The sequence below is a fragment of the Balaenoptera musculus genome, chromosome 20 (assembly GCF_009873245.2).
Source record: "Balaenoptera musculus isolate JJ_BM4_2016_0621 chromosome 20, mBalMus1.pri.v3, whole genome shotgun sequence".
NCBI lineage: Eukaryota > Metazoa > Chordata > Mammalia > Artiodactyla > Balaenopteridae > Balaenoptera > Balaenoptera musculus.
In genome coordinates this window covers 54,044,856-54,059,828 of record NC_045804.1, presented here as the reverse complement: position 1 = coordinate 54,059,828, position 14,973 = coordinate 54,044,856, and the positions used below count along the sequence as shown (strand labels likewise).

General features: G+C 47.5%; 1 protein-coding gene across 1 annotated transcript in view; it reads right to left on the bottom strand.

Annotated features, from left to right (window-relative positions):
- DNAH9 (dynein axonemal heavy chain 9) overlaps nt 1-14,973 on the bottom strand; it is a 303,415-nt gene that overhangs the window by 141,164 nt on the left and 147,278 nt on the right. The window contains exons 35-38 of the mRNA XM_036836769.1: nt 14,226-14,373; nt 9,911-10,085; nt 4,606-4,779; nt 3,875-4,082 (exon numbers count right to left, since the gene is read on the bottom strand). Coding sequence (XP_036692664.1) covers nt 3,875-4,082; nt 4,606-4,779; nt 9,911-10,085; nt 14,226-14,373 — 705 coding nt within the window. The remainder of the gene's footprint in view (nt 1-3,874; nt 4,083-4,605; nt 4,780-9,910; nt 10,086-14,225; nt 14,374-14,973) is intronic.

Sequence of the window (14,973 nt, the reverse complement as noted above, 5' to 3'; positions counted from 1 at the left end):
TAGATGTATGAGTGTGTGTGTGTGTATATATATATATATATATATATATATATATATATATATATATATGCAAATTTTTATATATCTCTTTTTAAACAAGATATACTTTGGAGCATACTATATACACTGTTCTGTATCTTGCTTTTCTCACTCAATAAAGAGTTTGGAAATGGTTCCAACTCAATTCATACAGACTTTCCTCATTCTTTGTAACGATGCTTAGCATTCCATCATATGGATAATTAGGCTATTTCCCATCTTTTACATGACAGACACATTATAAACACACATTTTGCACATCTGTCTGGGTGTACTATCTGGCCTTTAAAGCAGACTACACCACATCACATTGAATCTTCTCTTAATTCCAAGGGTCTTAAGTACAAACAGCAATGAAAATGTTGGGCTTCAAAAGAGTGATGGGCTCCTGATGTGGGTGGGACAGTTTGCCACTTTTCTGATGCCAGAGCAGCTACCCTTTGGGTTCCTGCACCTCCTTTTTTATGTTTTCTATTTCCTGTTGGATACCAGGCTCTTTGCTCCCACTTTTCTAATTGTTGGTAACACCCTTTTCCCTGCCGTTTTGTTGCTTCTAAAATGTTTTCAGCCAAGAAGCCAAATAAGAACACTTGTTTGGACTGTGACTAAGGTAATGGGTGGGAGGCTCCAAGTAAGGGAATCCAGTGTTTTTCAGAGTCAAGAGTATGATACTCATCTCCTTTTCCTTGGCTATGAATTTTCACTCTCTGCTTAAAGTATTTTTTTACATTATAACAGGACTCTAGAAAACAATTTCTCTAGACTACTCAAACAGTACCACTAATAATAAGAGTAATATTATCAAATATTTATTTCAGTTTCCAAAGTGTTTCTTATCAGGGAGGTAGTATAGCCTAATGGTTAAGAGCACAGGATCTGAAGTCGGACTGTCTGAGTTCAAACCCTGGTCCACCACACTTGCTGTGTAGCCTTGAGTAACTTATTTAACTTCTCTGTGCCTTGGTATTCTCATCTATAACATGGGGGTTATACAAATACTTTCCAAGGTTGTACAAGATTAAATGATTTAAAAACGTGTAAAAGGCTAATCTCGGGTTAGTTCCTGACACATCCCTGGTGAATGTTTGATAATATCAGTTATTATTATTACCATTATCAGTGTAGTTATTGTAGTAGTAAGAGTGGGCAGACCTGATAATCTGATCAGTCACTGGACTCAAGGCTTGCAAGTAAGCATAGAGGTATATATGTTCAGTAGCAAAACAGTGTTAGGATGTGAACCAGCTAGGCATGTGAAGTCTGCTTATGACCACTGCCGGGTGTGAACGTGACGGTGCCAGGCCATGGTGGAAGGTTATGACATTGTGTGGCTTGATGGTGGCTGAGGTGTCACGGAGTCAAGATGAAGTTAGTGGTCGCTGGAGTTGCCTCTTGAGAGCTGACGGTTAAAACAGGGAACTTAGTAAGCTGGTGGCTCAACACAGCCATTATTTAAAAACATAAATTAGATAAACTTACAAGTAAGTAAATTATATTAAAAACAAAGGTAATGAATATTCAAACCTCATCATGTGCAAATTATTTGACTACATTTTACCATTATCTGTGCTCTTGAGGTTACGTCCACCTACTGAATCTGCAGAGCGGAAATAGGATGCATGGTGCTCTGCTGTGCTTCTCTTCCCAACTCCATGTTCACGGACATGGTGGGGGTCGCCTGAAATTGGTCATGGTGGGAGTATTTACACGTCAGAAACTGGTAAACACACAGACCAGGGCTTGATTGTGTAGACTTAAGAAAACAATTAAATTTAAAAGTATATCATGTCTATAACTGCTCACATTGTGAAGAGCAGAAAAAAATCGGAGTGTTCTTTCTCAAACAGAAGATGCTCACATCATGGACAAACTAGTGACGTTCTGATACAAGTCTCCATCACTTCAGTTTGTCTTGTTATCCAGTCACTTGCTAGATTGGGACCGAAGGTGTGAAACTTTTACCAGCCCAGCAGGGGATGAAGCCCAGAGGCTGATTTGACAAAGAGGTGAAGTCTCCCTGTCACTGAGTGGGGGATGGGGGACGACCTTAACTTCCATCCGCAAGCTTCAGGCGCTAACCTGCTGTGAAGTAGAGACAGTGCAGCCCCCACTAGCATGAGGAGCTGGCTGGATCCCAACCCTGGAAGAGCTGGCAAAGTGGTGCAGAAAGAAGGTGGGGAGTGAGCTGTTGTCTCACGTGGGAACTGGGGAAAGCACAGTGCTGGCAGCACCACGAGGTTGACTCTCTGTGGTTCACACTGGGCAGGGGCACAGAAGGACCAGAGCAGGTTCACTCTCATGTATAAGCTTGGCTTATAACTTTCCAATCTGCAAACAGCCCACAGACCGAGCTCCTCGTTTATAGTGGACTGTGCATTCTAGGGGTGGGGATGCACGTGGTCTCACGTGGGAAAGCCCGGGCGGAGGGACAGAGAGTGGGGCAAGGCTGTTACACTGTGACGGGTGAGAGCAGGGCTCCTCCCCAGCCCTGTCACTCCCCTCCTTTTGTTGGGAGGTTGGCTTGGGCACTTCTTCAAAAGGAGGCTGTTTCTAGGGTTAATGTGATGAGTGTTTCTATACAAAAGGAGAACTGACAGTAGGTGAAGGTCAAGGAGAAAGTGGGTGGCGAGGGGGAAACATCTTATGCAGTGAGCCCTGGACCCTGAAGTCACACCCTGAGGACCCATGTCCCCTCGGGAGCCCAACATGTAAACTCCCAGTGAAATGCACGCTCCATGTGGTCAGCAGACTGGATGTGCCACACCAGCCTTGCCACTTGATGGTGACCTTGGGCAACCACGTACTTTTTCCTGAGCCTTGGTTTCCCCATCTATGAGGTATGAGGGGTGAATAAAATGATCTCTAGAGGCACATCTGCTGCCAGAAGTCTACAAGCCCATGGAAATCTTCCAATGGGTTTTCTGTTTTCTTTGTCATCAAGGTGCTGACCTGTACTGTGTTGAAATCCCGCCCTGGGGGAATTTAGCAGGCCAGGGAGGCACTTAGGGAGAAAGGATGGGAAAGGGGACCTTGCTAAGGGTGCTGGAAAGTGGGACACAGAGGGGAGGGGAGAGGAGAGAAGGGGAGTGGGAGGGGAATGAACAGTGCTGCCCCTGGGAGTCACGCCTGGGAGGTGCCTGACTTCTGCTCCAGCTCCAGCTCCGCTAGGAGGAGTGGACACTCAGACACCCCACCCCCCCCTCCACGCCCCCCGGGCCCCTTATGTAAGCAGCTCCTTGCAGGAAACCGCTCTCAGCAGGAAGCCCCTTTCCTGTCACTTGAGCAAATCGATATTTCAACTAACTTTTAAACCAGGCGCCCCCGTGCTCTACTCACCTCTGACCCAAGAACCGCTTTCAAATCTTTTAATCATACAATGCCTTGCCTAACCCGTCAGCTCTTCCCTCAGATCAAAGAAGTAGAAATGGAGAATAAGTAATTAACAGATGACCAGATCTCTCCCCTGGCTTCCCCTTCAGTCATCTCGCAAATAAACTGTGTGACCAAACTGTGTGAACAGATAACGTCTAAAGGAAGATCACAAGGCGTCGACAAGCCTGCACACAATGGGGGACGGCGAGGACTCTGACCCCCATCTCAGTGATTAACTGAGATTACTCCTCTCTGTCTCTTTACAAAGTTTCATGGCTGAGCAGAATCTTGGGAGATGGTTTTTGGAGGACGCTGAGGCCACCATCTCCTCAGATTGCCAGCATTCTGATTAAAGGCACCTTTTTCTCCTATTGATACCATTTGCAAGTATGTAATTGATTTCGTAAGCAGTGAGCAACGGGACCGATTCACACGATTTACTGATGTATTCGGTAACACTGACCCTGCAGCATCGCCGACGTGGTGTAGTAGTTGAACGGCACGTTTTTCACCAGGTATTCCTCGGCGTCCAGGCTGGCCAGCCTCGCTCCCACCAGCACCGACTTGCCGGTGCCCGCGGTCCCTACCAGCATGACCGGCCGCCGCCGAGCCAGGAGCCGCTCCAGGAAGTAGCACACTCGGATGGTCTCGCTCGTGTGCACCAAGCAGGCCTGGAGCGGGAACAGGATGAGTGTGTCGGGGGCTCGTGGGAGAAACAGATGCTGGCAGAGTGTTCCGGAGCATTTCAGGGGAGGGAATCCCTCTGGGGTCGGGGAGCTCACTACCCCAGGGAGGAGGGCCCCCCTAATACCCAGTGAGACCCTCCTACTAACTCATGCTCTGGGTAGAGAGCAGGCCCTTCCCCCTCTGCCAGGGCTGTCTGCCTCCCTGTGGCCTCTCTTTTAGAATCTTCTGCCCTGGCCGTCCTCCTTCTCCTCCAAGGATGCCTGTGGGGGTCTGGTAATTAAGTTACCTAGGCTTTGGGAGATCTTGTGACTTCACTGCACCTATAATTTCCTCTGAAAAGACAAGTAGCTGGGGACGACTAATTCCTAGTGAGGTTAAACCTTTCGGATATCCATAATTCCTAGTGAGGTTAAACCTTTCGGATATCCATAAACCTTTCGGATATCCGCTAGAGCCACTGCAGACCCTGGGGACACTGCACGTCCTTGGTCACTCAGCCACACTCACCTGCAAAGGCATCTCAGGGTCAAATTCAAACTGGGGGATGAGCTTGGACCAAGGCTCGAATTTCTTGGTCGCTGGGTCTATGTAATAGTCAAAGATGGTTCCTTGGGAGGGAAACTTGACTGTTTTGAACTCGGTCAGCCACCATTTGCTGAACTCTGCCCGGTCGTCCACGAGCTGCCAAAACAAAGCAGGTCAGGAGTCAAGGCTCTGCAGAGCACAAGAAGCCTGGAGAGGCTGCCCTGCATCAGGCAGAAGGTCAGGGCCGGGAGTAAAGAGGGCTCCTGCTTATTCCCCCGAGGATCAACCCCGACAAGGCCCAGCTAAGCAGGGGCTGCCCTTGAGCATGTACGTGTGCCCCTGCTTGACCAGGTGGCTGGGTTGCCCTGGCATTACGCATCTCAGAGCACTGGCAGGTGGAGGGTGAGGGAGGGAGGTGTAAGAACACAGGAGAGTAGGAGCCTATGGCCCCCAAGATGGGCAAGTGCAGCCAAGATCTCCTGAAGAGACAGATCCACCCCGGTCCCCCTAGCCTCCCAAGGCTCCGAGCAACGTCCAGGACAGCAGTCAGGGATGGAAGGGATAAAGTGGTGGCTGTTGACACGTGGGGGCACGGGATGGTGCGGTGAGAAGAGCCTCAGCTGGGGAGTCGCGCACATCACCACTGACAAGTCACGTCTTTCCACGCCTCAGTTTTCTCATCTGATTCTAGGAAAGGGTATTTCTAAATTTCTTTCAAGAGCTAAAATTCTAAAAATCTAGGAGCAGCAGAGACAAAGCTGTACAGATCTTTCTGACGGAAGGACTAGGTAGCACTATATATGCATACATGTTAGATCATGAGCCCCTAAGGATAGGGCTGTGTACCTGTGTACTCAAGCTAGTGAGTCCAAATGAAACACAACACACACAGAAACATCCCAAACATATCCACTGCTACTGACAACTCTCTGGGGGAGCAAACCCACTCTTTGAGCACACAGACCTAGGAAAAATCCTAAAAAGGGAAGAGGTCCAGATTGGGCATTTTAGGAAATGTTCCTGGGGAGGAGGACAGACCAGGAAGCTGGGCGCATGGCAATGAAATCTGGACTTGGAAGAAATAGTACTCATTTCGCTGTCTATTAGGTAAATAGGATTGAATTCTTTTGCCTTAAAAAGAGAATGGAAATAGGCCTTAATGACAGATTTGTTTGCTGTTCTTATTCTGATCTGAATTCAGATTAAGGGGACACTGTATCTTCTCAATATTTGTTCTCTGCAATCAGAAGCCTTAGGAAAAAAATCTCCATTTTTGACTCATGGATAAAATTCTTTTTTTTTCCTCTGTGTAATTTTTTATTAAAAATACTGCTGTACACATAGAAACTGAAAGCAGGATTAAAGGTGAATAACCCAGATTGGGATCATGACATTAGAATTTAACATACTGGTGCTTTTTGAGGAAGTTGTTGACATCCAAATCACAGAACCAAGGTCAAAGCAAAATACAAAGGTACCCTAAAATATATTTACAATGAAGTAAATATACTAACAGAATTTAAAATAGGTACAAAAAATTAAAATGACCAACATTACATGACTTCAAGGGTTATCCTTTCTGTGCTTTTATCTGTCATAACAGGAAGGTGTGGGAAGTTTATATCCTTAATTTGAGTACTCTCAGATATTAAAATCTTCCTATGAATTAAAAAGACTAACTTTTAGATAATCTCTTAAATGGAATTACACTATGGAAAAGAGTGCTTCCCTCCCCAAAACACCTAAGCAGAACTAAGAGTGCTATTGAAAACCATTCCCAATAAAAGCTAAATGAAAAATAAATTAAAAAACAAAGCTTAAAAAATATGTATTACCTGACACCAATTGTTTTCTGGCTGACAATATTTACTCATGAAAACATATTAGCTGTCTACCTTTGGATAAAATTCTTGAAGACCTTTAACTTCCTAATGAAAACCATCTTTTAAGTTTATATGGAGAATCCAAGACAAAGACCATCTCTAGAAAGAAGGAGGTTGGGTGCACCTTCTTTCCTCACTCCCAATTCCACTTGAGCTACCCCATCAGTTTCTCAGCCAAGCCATTAGCTGGGCTACACCAACACTGTCTGGCTTCCTGCAGTCTGGGGCTTGACCTCACCGTCTACTGTAACTGGACACTGGAAAGACAAGGTCACCTCTGCTGAGTCATCCCATGGCCTTTTCTCAGTTTGACTCTTTGAGTGTCTCTTCAGCAATGACCTCAATGAAGAGGCCCCTTCTGAACCCTATCTCCTTAAGGTTGTGACAATTCTCTGGTCCCTTTCCTGCACTAAGTCTGTACTGGCACACAGTGTGGTACAATGTAGCAGAGTTTGGAACACAATATCACCTCATTTGGTCTTCACAATGCTCTAAGTCATCCTGGCTACTGAAAATTACTCTTACTTTATGTATGAAAACACAAAAGCTCAAAGGTTACACCTCTAGCAGCATATGGCAGAACTGGGAGTTGAACCCAGGTTCTCAGTTGCCCAACCCGGTGCTCTCTGAGAGATCATTTACTTCTGAGAGATAATTCCCTGGGATTGCTGCAAAGTATTTAGCCAGGATCCACCCCTCCCTTTTTTATTAGAACTTCTATCCAGGTATGGGCTGTATTTTCTTTATATTCTGCTTCGCTTTAATAACAGCTTTTTTTTTTTTTTTTTTAGAAATTCACGTTCTTTTATTTATTTATTTATTTATTTATGACTGTGTTGGGTCTTCGTTTCTGTGCGAGGGCCTTCTCTAGTTGTGGCAAGTGGGGACCACTCTTCATCGCGGTGCGCGGGCCTCTCACCATCGCGGCCTCCCTTGTTGCGGAGCACAGGCTCCAGACGCGCAGGCTCAGTAATTGTGGCTCACGGGCCCAGTTGCTCCGTGGCATGTGGGATCTTCCCAGACCAGGGCTCGAACCCGTGTCCCCTGCATTGGCAGGCAGATTCTCAACCACTGCACCACCAGGGAAGCCCAATAACAGCTTTTTAAACATAAGCACCATTGGTGTTCCTGATGCAAATATTTTGGCCAACTTCATACTTTTTGATTTACAGCACTATTTTGTGTTGGGCTTGAATGCAGGCTGTGTGGGGGGCTTGGACAGTCCCTGCTGCTAAAAGCTTTCTCCCGTGTTCTCTCCCCACGTGCCAGCACAGCCGCCGACGGCTCCAAGTGCTCCAGAGCCCGCAGTGCCTGAAGGGATGCTTTCTCCCGGGCTTTTAAAAAGAATTGAGTGGATTTAAATTTTTCTACACAGAGATAGAAAAATTGACCAAGTATCTTTATCCTGATACCCCAACTGCCTGCTCAGCACCAGCGTGAGAGAGAAGCCCAGCGGTGGTTGCTGTCTGACATTTCAGCGGGCGAAAGGTCAGGGACTGCATTTGAGGTAAAGCCACAACCTCTGCGTTCCGGATCTCTGCGCATTCATCGAGGCTCTCGTCCATCCTGGTGGACGCATCGGCTCCTTGCCTCAAAGGGGGAATGTGGAGCTGGGAAAGAAGCAGTCCATGGAGAAGCTCCAAGGGCCGCAGAACAGACTGCATGAAATTCTCAGCTGTCAAACTCCCAGTCCAGGCATCCTCCTGCCCTTGGAGCGTCCCCCTTCCCCGCCAGCGTCTAGCTCTGGAGAGGAAGATGGAGAAAGGCACACTTCCAGGGGCTTCTGAGAGCTGCTTTCTGAACTGTGAGCACCAAGAACATGTAGGGGATGATGGGAGGTAGGATGAATGTTATAATCAGAGCCCGTGAAAACGGAGAATAAACTGATTGTTAATTCTAAATTAATTGTTAATTCTTCCAGCTCACCTTCGTTTTGGATTCTTAGAACATGGTGTGCCCTGGGAGGCTGAAATTTTTACCTTTTTATTTGGAAAAGCCCATAATCAACCCAGACCAGAAAGAGTAAATGATAACTCTCCAACACTTGAAGCTTGGTTTAATCCCCTGTTGTGAGAAAGGCACCAGATATTTGCTATGAAACTGAATATCTGTGGTAGAAGAACATTAATAATAAACACTACTCTAAGAGCTTTACATGTGGGCAATTAGAACAGCATCCCTTCATTTAATGCTTACAAACATCCTAGGAACTGGGTACCACTATCATCACTCTCATCTTCTTTGCACACACGGGGAGAGGAAGGTGGAGAGAGGTTAAATTACTTGTCCAGGGTCCCCAGGTAATAAGTGGCAGAGTTAGAATTCAAATCCAGAGTCCATGTTCTCAGCCTCTATATGATACTGCCTGATAGCTAGTCAGTTCTAAAAGACCGGTCTGCCTAACCTCAAATATGTTGTTTCTAGGTAAAGTACCTTTTATTTGGAGGAAACTAAGTAAAGAAAAGGTTGGGGGCTTCCCTGGTGGCGCAGTGGTTAAGAATCCGCCTGCCAATGCAGGAGACACGGGTTCGAGCCCTGGTCCAGGAAGATCCCACATGCCGCGGAGCAGCTAAGCCTGCGCGCCACAACTACTGAGCCTGCGCTCTAGGGCCTGATCAGAGCCACAACTGCTGAAGCCCGTGCTCCTAGAGCCCGTGCTCCGCAACAAGAGAAGCCACCGCAATGAGAAGCCCACGCACCGCAATGAAGAGTAGCCCCCGCTCGCCGCAACTAGAGAAAGCCCGCGCAGCAACGAAGACCCAACGCAGCCAAAAATAAAATAAATAAAAATAAATAAATAAATAAATAAATAAAAAAAAAAGAAAAGGTTGGGAATACACAAGGCTTAGAGAATAGGATGCCAAGACACCCCCAAACAGCATGAAGCTACAGCAGCCAACACCATGAGATGAATACTACTTCGGTTTCCTATCCCTAGATGTCAACTAGCCTTTGGCCTAATCTTCTACGGACAGCTCTGTGTTTCAGGGGTATGAAGGTGTGATGGTTGGTACAGAGTGGTACAGGCCCGTTCTGGAACAATTTTAAGAAGGCTAAAGGGATTCCTCCCACTCAAGCTTCTACAGCACAGCACCACTCCACCTACAAAACACACATCACCTTGCCAAATAAGGTACTTATACCTCCAGTTTTTCAAACTGAATCAGCAACTGTCCAAGAAATTAGGGATACATTCACTAACTCAAAAAACAGCAGCTCAAAACATAGCCCAATCTCACCTGTCTCACTACCTGGAGCCCTCCTAAGGGGACTGACGCCTTTAGCAGAACAAGGGAGAGAAAACTAAGTAGTTTGATGCTTCTGTGTTAATTCTGACTTTAGCTGTTCCGTCTTCCAAATCTTTGCTGGCTAGCGTGGGTGTTAGCCTCAGCACACCCTCTTACCTGATCTTGGACCATTGCTCCGCCAAAAGCCCAGATGGCAGCAAACACAAAATAAAGCTCGTAGGTTTCCTTGGGGCAGTCTGCAGGGATGTCCTCATCGGTCAGCAGACACTCGAGAAGGTGGCACAGCATCTGAACCATGCTCTGCTCTGGGATTGGAATTATCTTCTTAAATCTGCAAAGAGAGACACAGATATGCTCTAAAACACTGGATTTTTCCATCCTAGAGGCATTGTTGGACAGCTATGGAACCCTGTTGGTGTCTGTGGACTCACAATTTGATAAGTTCATGCAGTTTTGCAGCAGCAAAAACTTTGGTATTATAGAGGCCCATGGTGCTACTTAAGCTTTTGTTTTCATCAGCTGTTTGGGGGTCTGCTCCCTTTGCAAAGAAGGAAGGGACCGGAGCCCTCCTGAGATGATCCCTTTTCTCATCTTCCTTTCCTCTATGCCCTCCCCCCCTTCCCTTCTCTGAACATTGAGGACCCCCCCCCCTCAGTCCTTGGGGAATGTAGGAAGCTGCAACAAAACGAGTAAATATCTCACAGTGTCACTGTTTCAATTGGCAAAAATCACCTACAGAGCCAAGGTGGGTGCAATTCTGAGGCTGTTCCTCCACTCCTCCAGCTCAGAGGAGTGTCCTCAATTCAAACACATTGAAAATGTTTTCTCTGGGGCTAGAGTCTTGTCTGGGGGAGGCAGAGTGGGCCAGGACAGAAGGTTATTTACATGATTAAGTTCTCTCTTTCATAAATACAGCTCTGTGACTATGTTTTGACCTGAATTTGTACTTTCAATCTTGGTTTAGAGGTCTTGGCTGAAAGGCAGGTATCGAGAGATACACAAAGGTGCACCTACACCCAAGGGAGCAGAAGCAGACAGACAGACACACAGACACACACACACGGGCACCCTCGTCCCACCAGGCGTGCACACAGAGTGCACCACGGGCCCACATACTCAACCCCTCCTGCCCTCGTCACCACCTCCCGGGGAGGATGAGCTCACAGGCCGCACAGAGGCAGGGTCCACTGTTATAAGATGAACAACAGCATCAACAGACATCTTAAAAGGCATTTGCCAGCACTGGGCCTCGGAGTCTCATGGCGCTCCATCCTCTTCAGTGTTTTGTGTTGTGTTGGTTTTGAGTCTGGCTGCAGTCCTTACAGCAATGCTGTGAAGTGGTCTAAGAGTCTAGGCATTATGTCCACGAGTAATGAAGAAACTGAGTGCTTGGGAGGCTTTCCTTCATTTCTTCAACGCATATTTGTAACAGAATGTCAGAATGGAACTGCCCCAGGCTCAGTTTTGGATGAGGTGCTGACACAATACAGGCCAACTACTCTTCCAATTCCAAGCTGAGATTCCAGACAACCTGGCCTCCGGTGCTCTCAAGGAGTTATAGCCGCGGTCCCGAGACTTTTTGGCACAATTTTTCCCCAGATGGGGGCGGGGGATGGCTCAGGCGGTGATGCGGGTGATGGGGAGAGATGGGGAGCAGCAGAGGAAGCTTCGCTTGCTTACCTGCCAATCACCTCCTGCTGTGCGGCCCAGTTCCTAACGGGCTGCGGACCAGTAGCGGTCCATGGCCTGGGGGTTGGGGACTCCTGGTTTATAGGATCAAAGTGGTAGATGCTGAAGGGGCTAGAAATGAGCACATAGGACTTTGGGGAGGGCTCTGGGTGTGCAGCGAGTGCCCCTCCTACAGGGAAGGCAGGTGCTCATCCTGAACAGAGACCCTCAGAAAGGGGGTCCCCTAGGACCCAGGCCCGGAAATCCCTGAGGAGACCTTGCAATGCAGGGTCAGAGGGTGCTTGCTGGGGCGCTAATCCTGGAGTCCAGGTATGGCCGTGAGCGTGTGGGCTTGTTTAGATACTGGTGAAGGGGTCCACCTGGAGGGTTTGTGGGAGCTGTACTCAACTAGCTGATGGAGAGGCATTGACTTGCTTCAAGGGAGGGCATATTGCGGATCTCCAGGGATGGGAGGCGTCCAAGCGACCCACAAAGGCTTCCAAAGAGTCATTTCCAAACCTGCCACAGCTGGGGTAAATGAGGTCACACCAGGTCCATCATTAAGGCCTTTCCTGCCCATCACTCTCTTCCCTGTGTCCCCCTTCAGCCTTGAGGGGTGAGAAGCTACAGCTGGCAAGGTGGCGACTGGTAGAATAAGAACAGAAGTCAAGAACACTGTCCTTTCCCACTGTAGGTGGAGGGCTATGTGGGCAGTGGGAGAGTTTGTATGTTTTTCAATTTTCACTGCCTCTTTTTAAAATTTTCACATGTGCATGTGCATGTGTGTGTGTGTGAGACTGTGTGACTAGAAGTGATGAGATGCATTTTTATTACTGAAGAAGGACCAGTAAAATCAGCAGTGTTGACCTAGATTTCATCCAGGGGCAGAAGGAGAACATAAAATGTTTTTGAAGGAACAGTGGGAGACAAAATAAAGTTGTTTATAATCACCCCTTACGAGGCCTGCTTGTTCAATATAAAAATTACTGTGTGTTGGCACTGCTTCGTCGTGACGGGGCCACAGAAAGCTGGCATTACAATACGGTGATGAATAAAATAGCAGTAGGACTTTGCAGTGAGTGTCCTGTCACCACCAGCTGAGGCACTGAGCGAGCACCATGGGACCTGGCCCCCACATCTGCAGGATGGTCGGCCCTCCTAAGGATATTGTGAGAATTGCATGAAGGAAACCCAGAGCGGGCACCCTCAACCACAGCTATGGGTTTTTCCTTGATAAACACGGGGCTCAGAGACTGGTGGCGGGGGGGTGTTTCTCTGGATGGACTTAATACAGTCTTTAAAGCTTGTTTCAGAGGCTGTGCTTGCACACGAGCACACGCGTGTACACACACACACACACGAGTTTGGTATCTCTTGTTCTAAATGCCCAGAGTGGGAAATGGTCTAATTTTTAGTTAAGGATAAATTGGACAAGTGTCTCAGCAAACCTTAAAGAATAGGGGATGCTACTTTCCTAAAACCTCCCCCTTTGTTGCCACTTTAACTCTCTGCAGCCCTTGTCTATTTGAGACACTAACCACGACTGCCCACTTCCAGACTCTTGCTGCCACGGCTGCTTTATCTCATTAGATCCCAGTGCCACAGAGCTCACAAGCCACAAGGGGTTAAAGGCTTTTTAAAGGCTTTATGAAAACGCTGAAGTTTGGAAAAATAATTATTAACCCTGAAGTATAAAAACTGCAAAATCAAAACTAATAAATATTTAATATCTGAAAACATACCACTATGTCAACTATTCAACTGCGACTCAGTTTTTACTTACGTAAAATTCATTCTTAACACGGTGGATTTTGATGGGGGAGGGTGGGGCACATGAAGAAAGAGTGCCTCGGGCCATTTTGCCCTGGGAGCTCTCCCTTCATCTCTGCTCCACACTTGCAAGCATTTGCCATCCTGTGTTTCTCAGGCCAATGAATAAGGAGTTGGGGATCATTTTGAGTGATAGACTTTATTTCCAGGAAACATCAACCTGACTCTGTTTGTTGAACATTCAGGAACTGAGGATCTCTGAGTCACGTTGCCTTCACAGCACCAGCTTCTGATGGTGCAACTGGGCTGAACAACAGGGCTGAGTACCTGATTCACTGAATGATGCATCAAATGGCAAAGAAAGAGAATGTAAAACAAAAGCAGGTTCCAAACGCCGGAACCCTTCTCTGCAGACACGTATAATATTCTTGCTATAATAAGTATCCTTTTGGTTAAGAGCAATTACTATTTTGTTTATGTGGTAAGTGGTCAGGGCTTGTTGCTTTTACTTTTGCAAACCCATTGGAGGAAAAGTGAAATCTTAGGGTCCAGAGGGGCAGGACTGGTCAAATGATGCATTATACCCAATCCTGTATCATCAAGGCCATGGACGCCCACAGCCAGGAACAGGAAGTGGGCCCCGTGTGTTGCCGACAGGTGTCATCTTCAGCTCTAGGCCTGTTGATCTGGCCTGTATCACGCGTAGGAGGGCCAGCTGCGTGCCCTGCGAAGCAGAGGGTCTCAGGATTGCTGTCTCTGCTACCACAACCCGCGGCCTCCTCCAGACACACCCTCGCAGCCCTCCAAAAGGTCCTTTACATCTCTCTCCTCTTCACTCACCTCGCTTCCTGCCTGAACTGACAACAGGCATCCCATCGCAGGGGAACGTGTGTTCCCCTCTGCCACCTGCCACACCCGGGGTGGAATGCCTAGGGACATCTGACTTTGGGGACGGGACAGAACATCAGCGGGACATCAGGTAGGAGCCAACAGGCTCTTTACTGCTTGTTACCTTCCTTACCCCTTGGCCTACCTGGTTCTGAGTGTGTCTAAGCAGGCTGGAAGATACTTGTCAAACAGAAAGGTTAGGTTGGCTCTCTCTGTCTGGATCTCCCTCTTGTTGACCCAGCTGCTCACAGGAGGGTTCCACCCCAGGTCTGCAGGGCTGATGTACAGGATCCCTGGGAGCGCAGAGAATACAGCTTAGTGACATTTCCATACATCTCAGGATATTCTTCATCCCAGAGAGTTATTTTCTCTGTTTAGAAAATGTACTGAAGGCTGGGCTTGAAAAGAACAGAGATCTGGCCGAGGCCTGAGAGGGCAAATGGGTTTGCTATTGGGATCAACTCCGACTGACTGATAATAGCTGATGGAAAGCGGTGTTGAGAAGGATGCTGAGGCCAAGCCTAGGCTCAGGAGGAAAGCAGGCTGTGATTGATTAGCACTACTTGTCACGCCGAGGAAGGCTGCAGATCGCATGGTGGCCCCCAAAAGGACGGAACCGTGTCCCACCCAGGAAAGTTGACGTGCAAAGTTATTATTTTCCACCAGGATGCGGTGCGAAATTGCAATGCTCAATCATCTTCATTAGCCTTCATGGAGGCTAGAACTGGCCTGAAAGTAGCCTAATTTGAGGCACTTCTGTGCAGAGGACCGTTGTTCAGCTCAGGGGCCAATCCCTTCCCATTACCGTAACATTTCTGAACTGAGACGCTCACATGGTCCTGGCTGCAGAGCACTGGCTCACCTTCGTGCGTGTGGATTAGGGCTGAGAATCA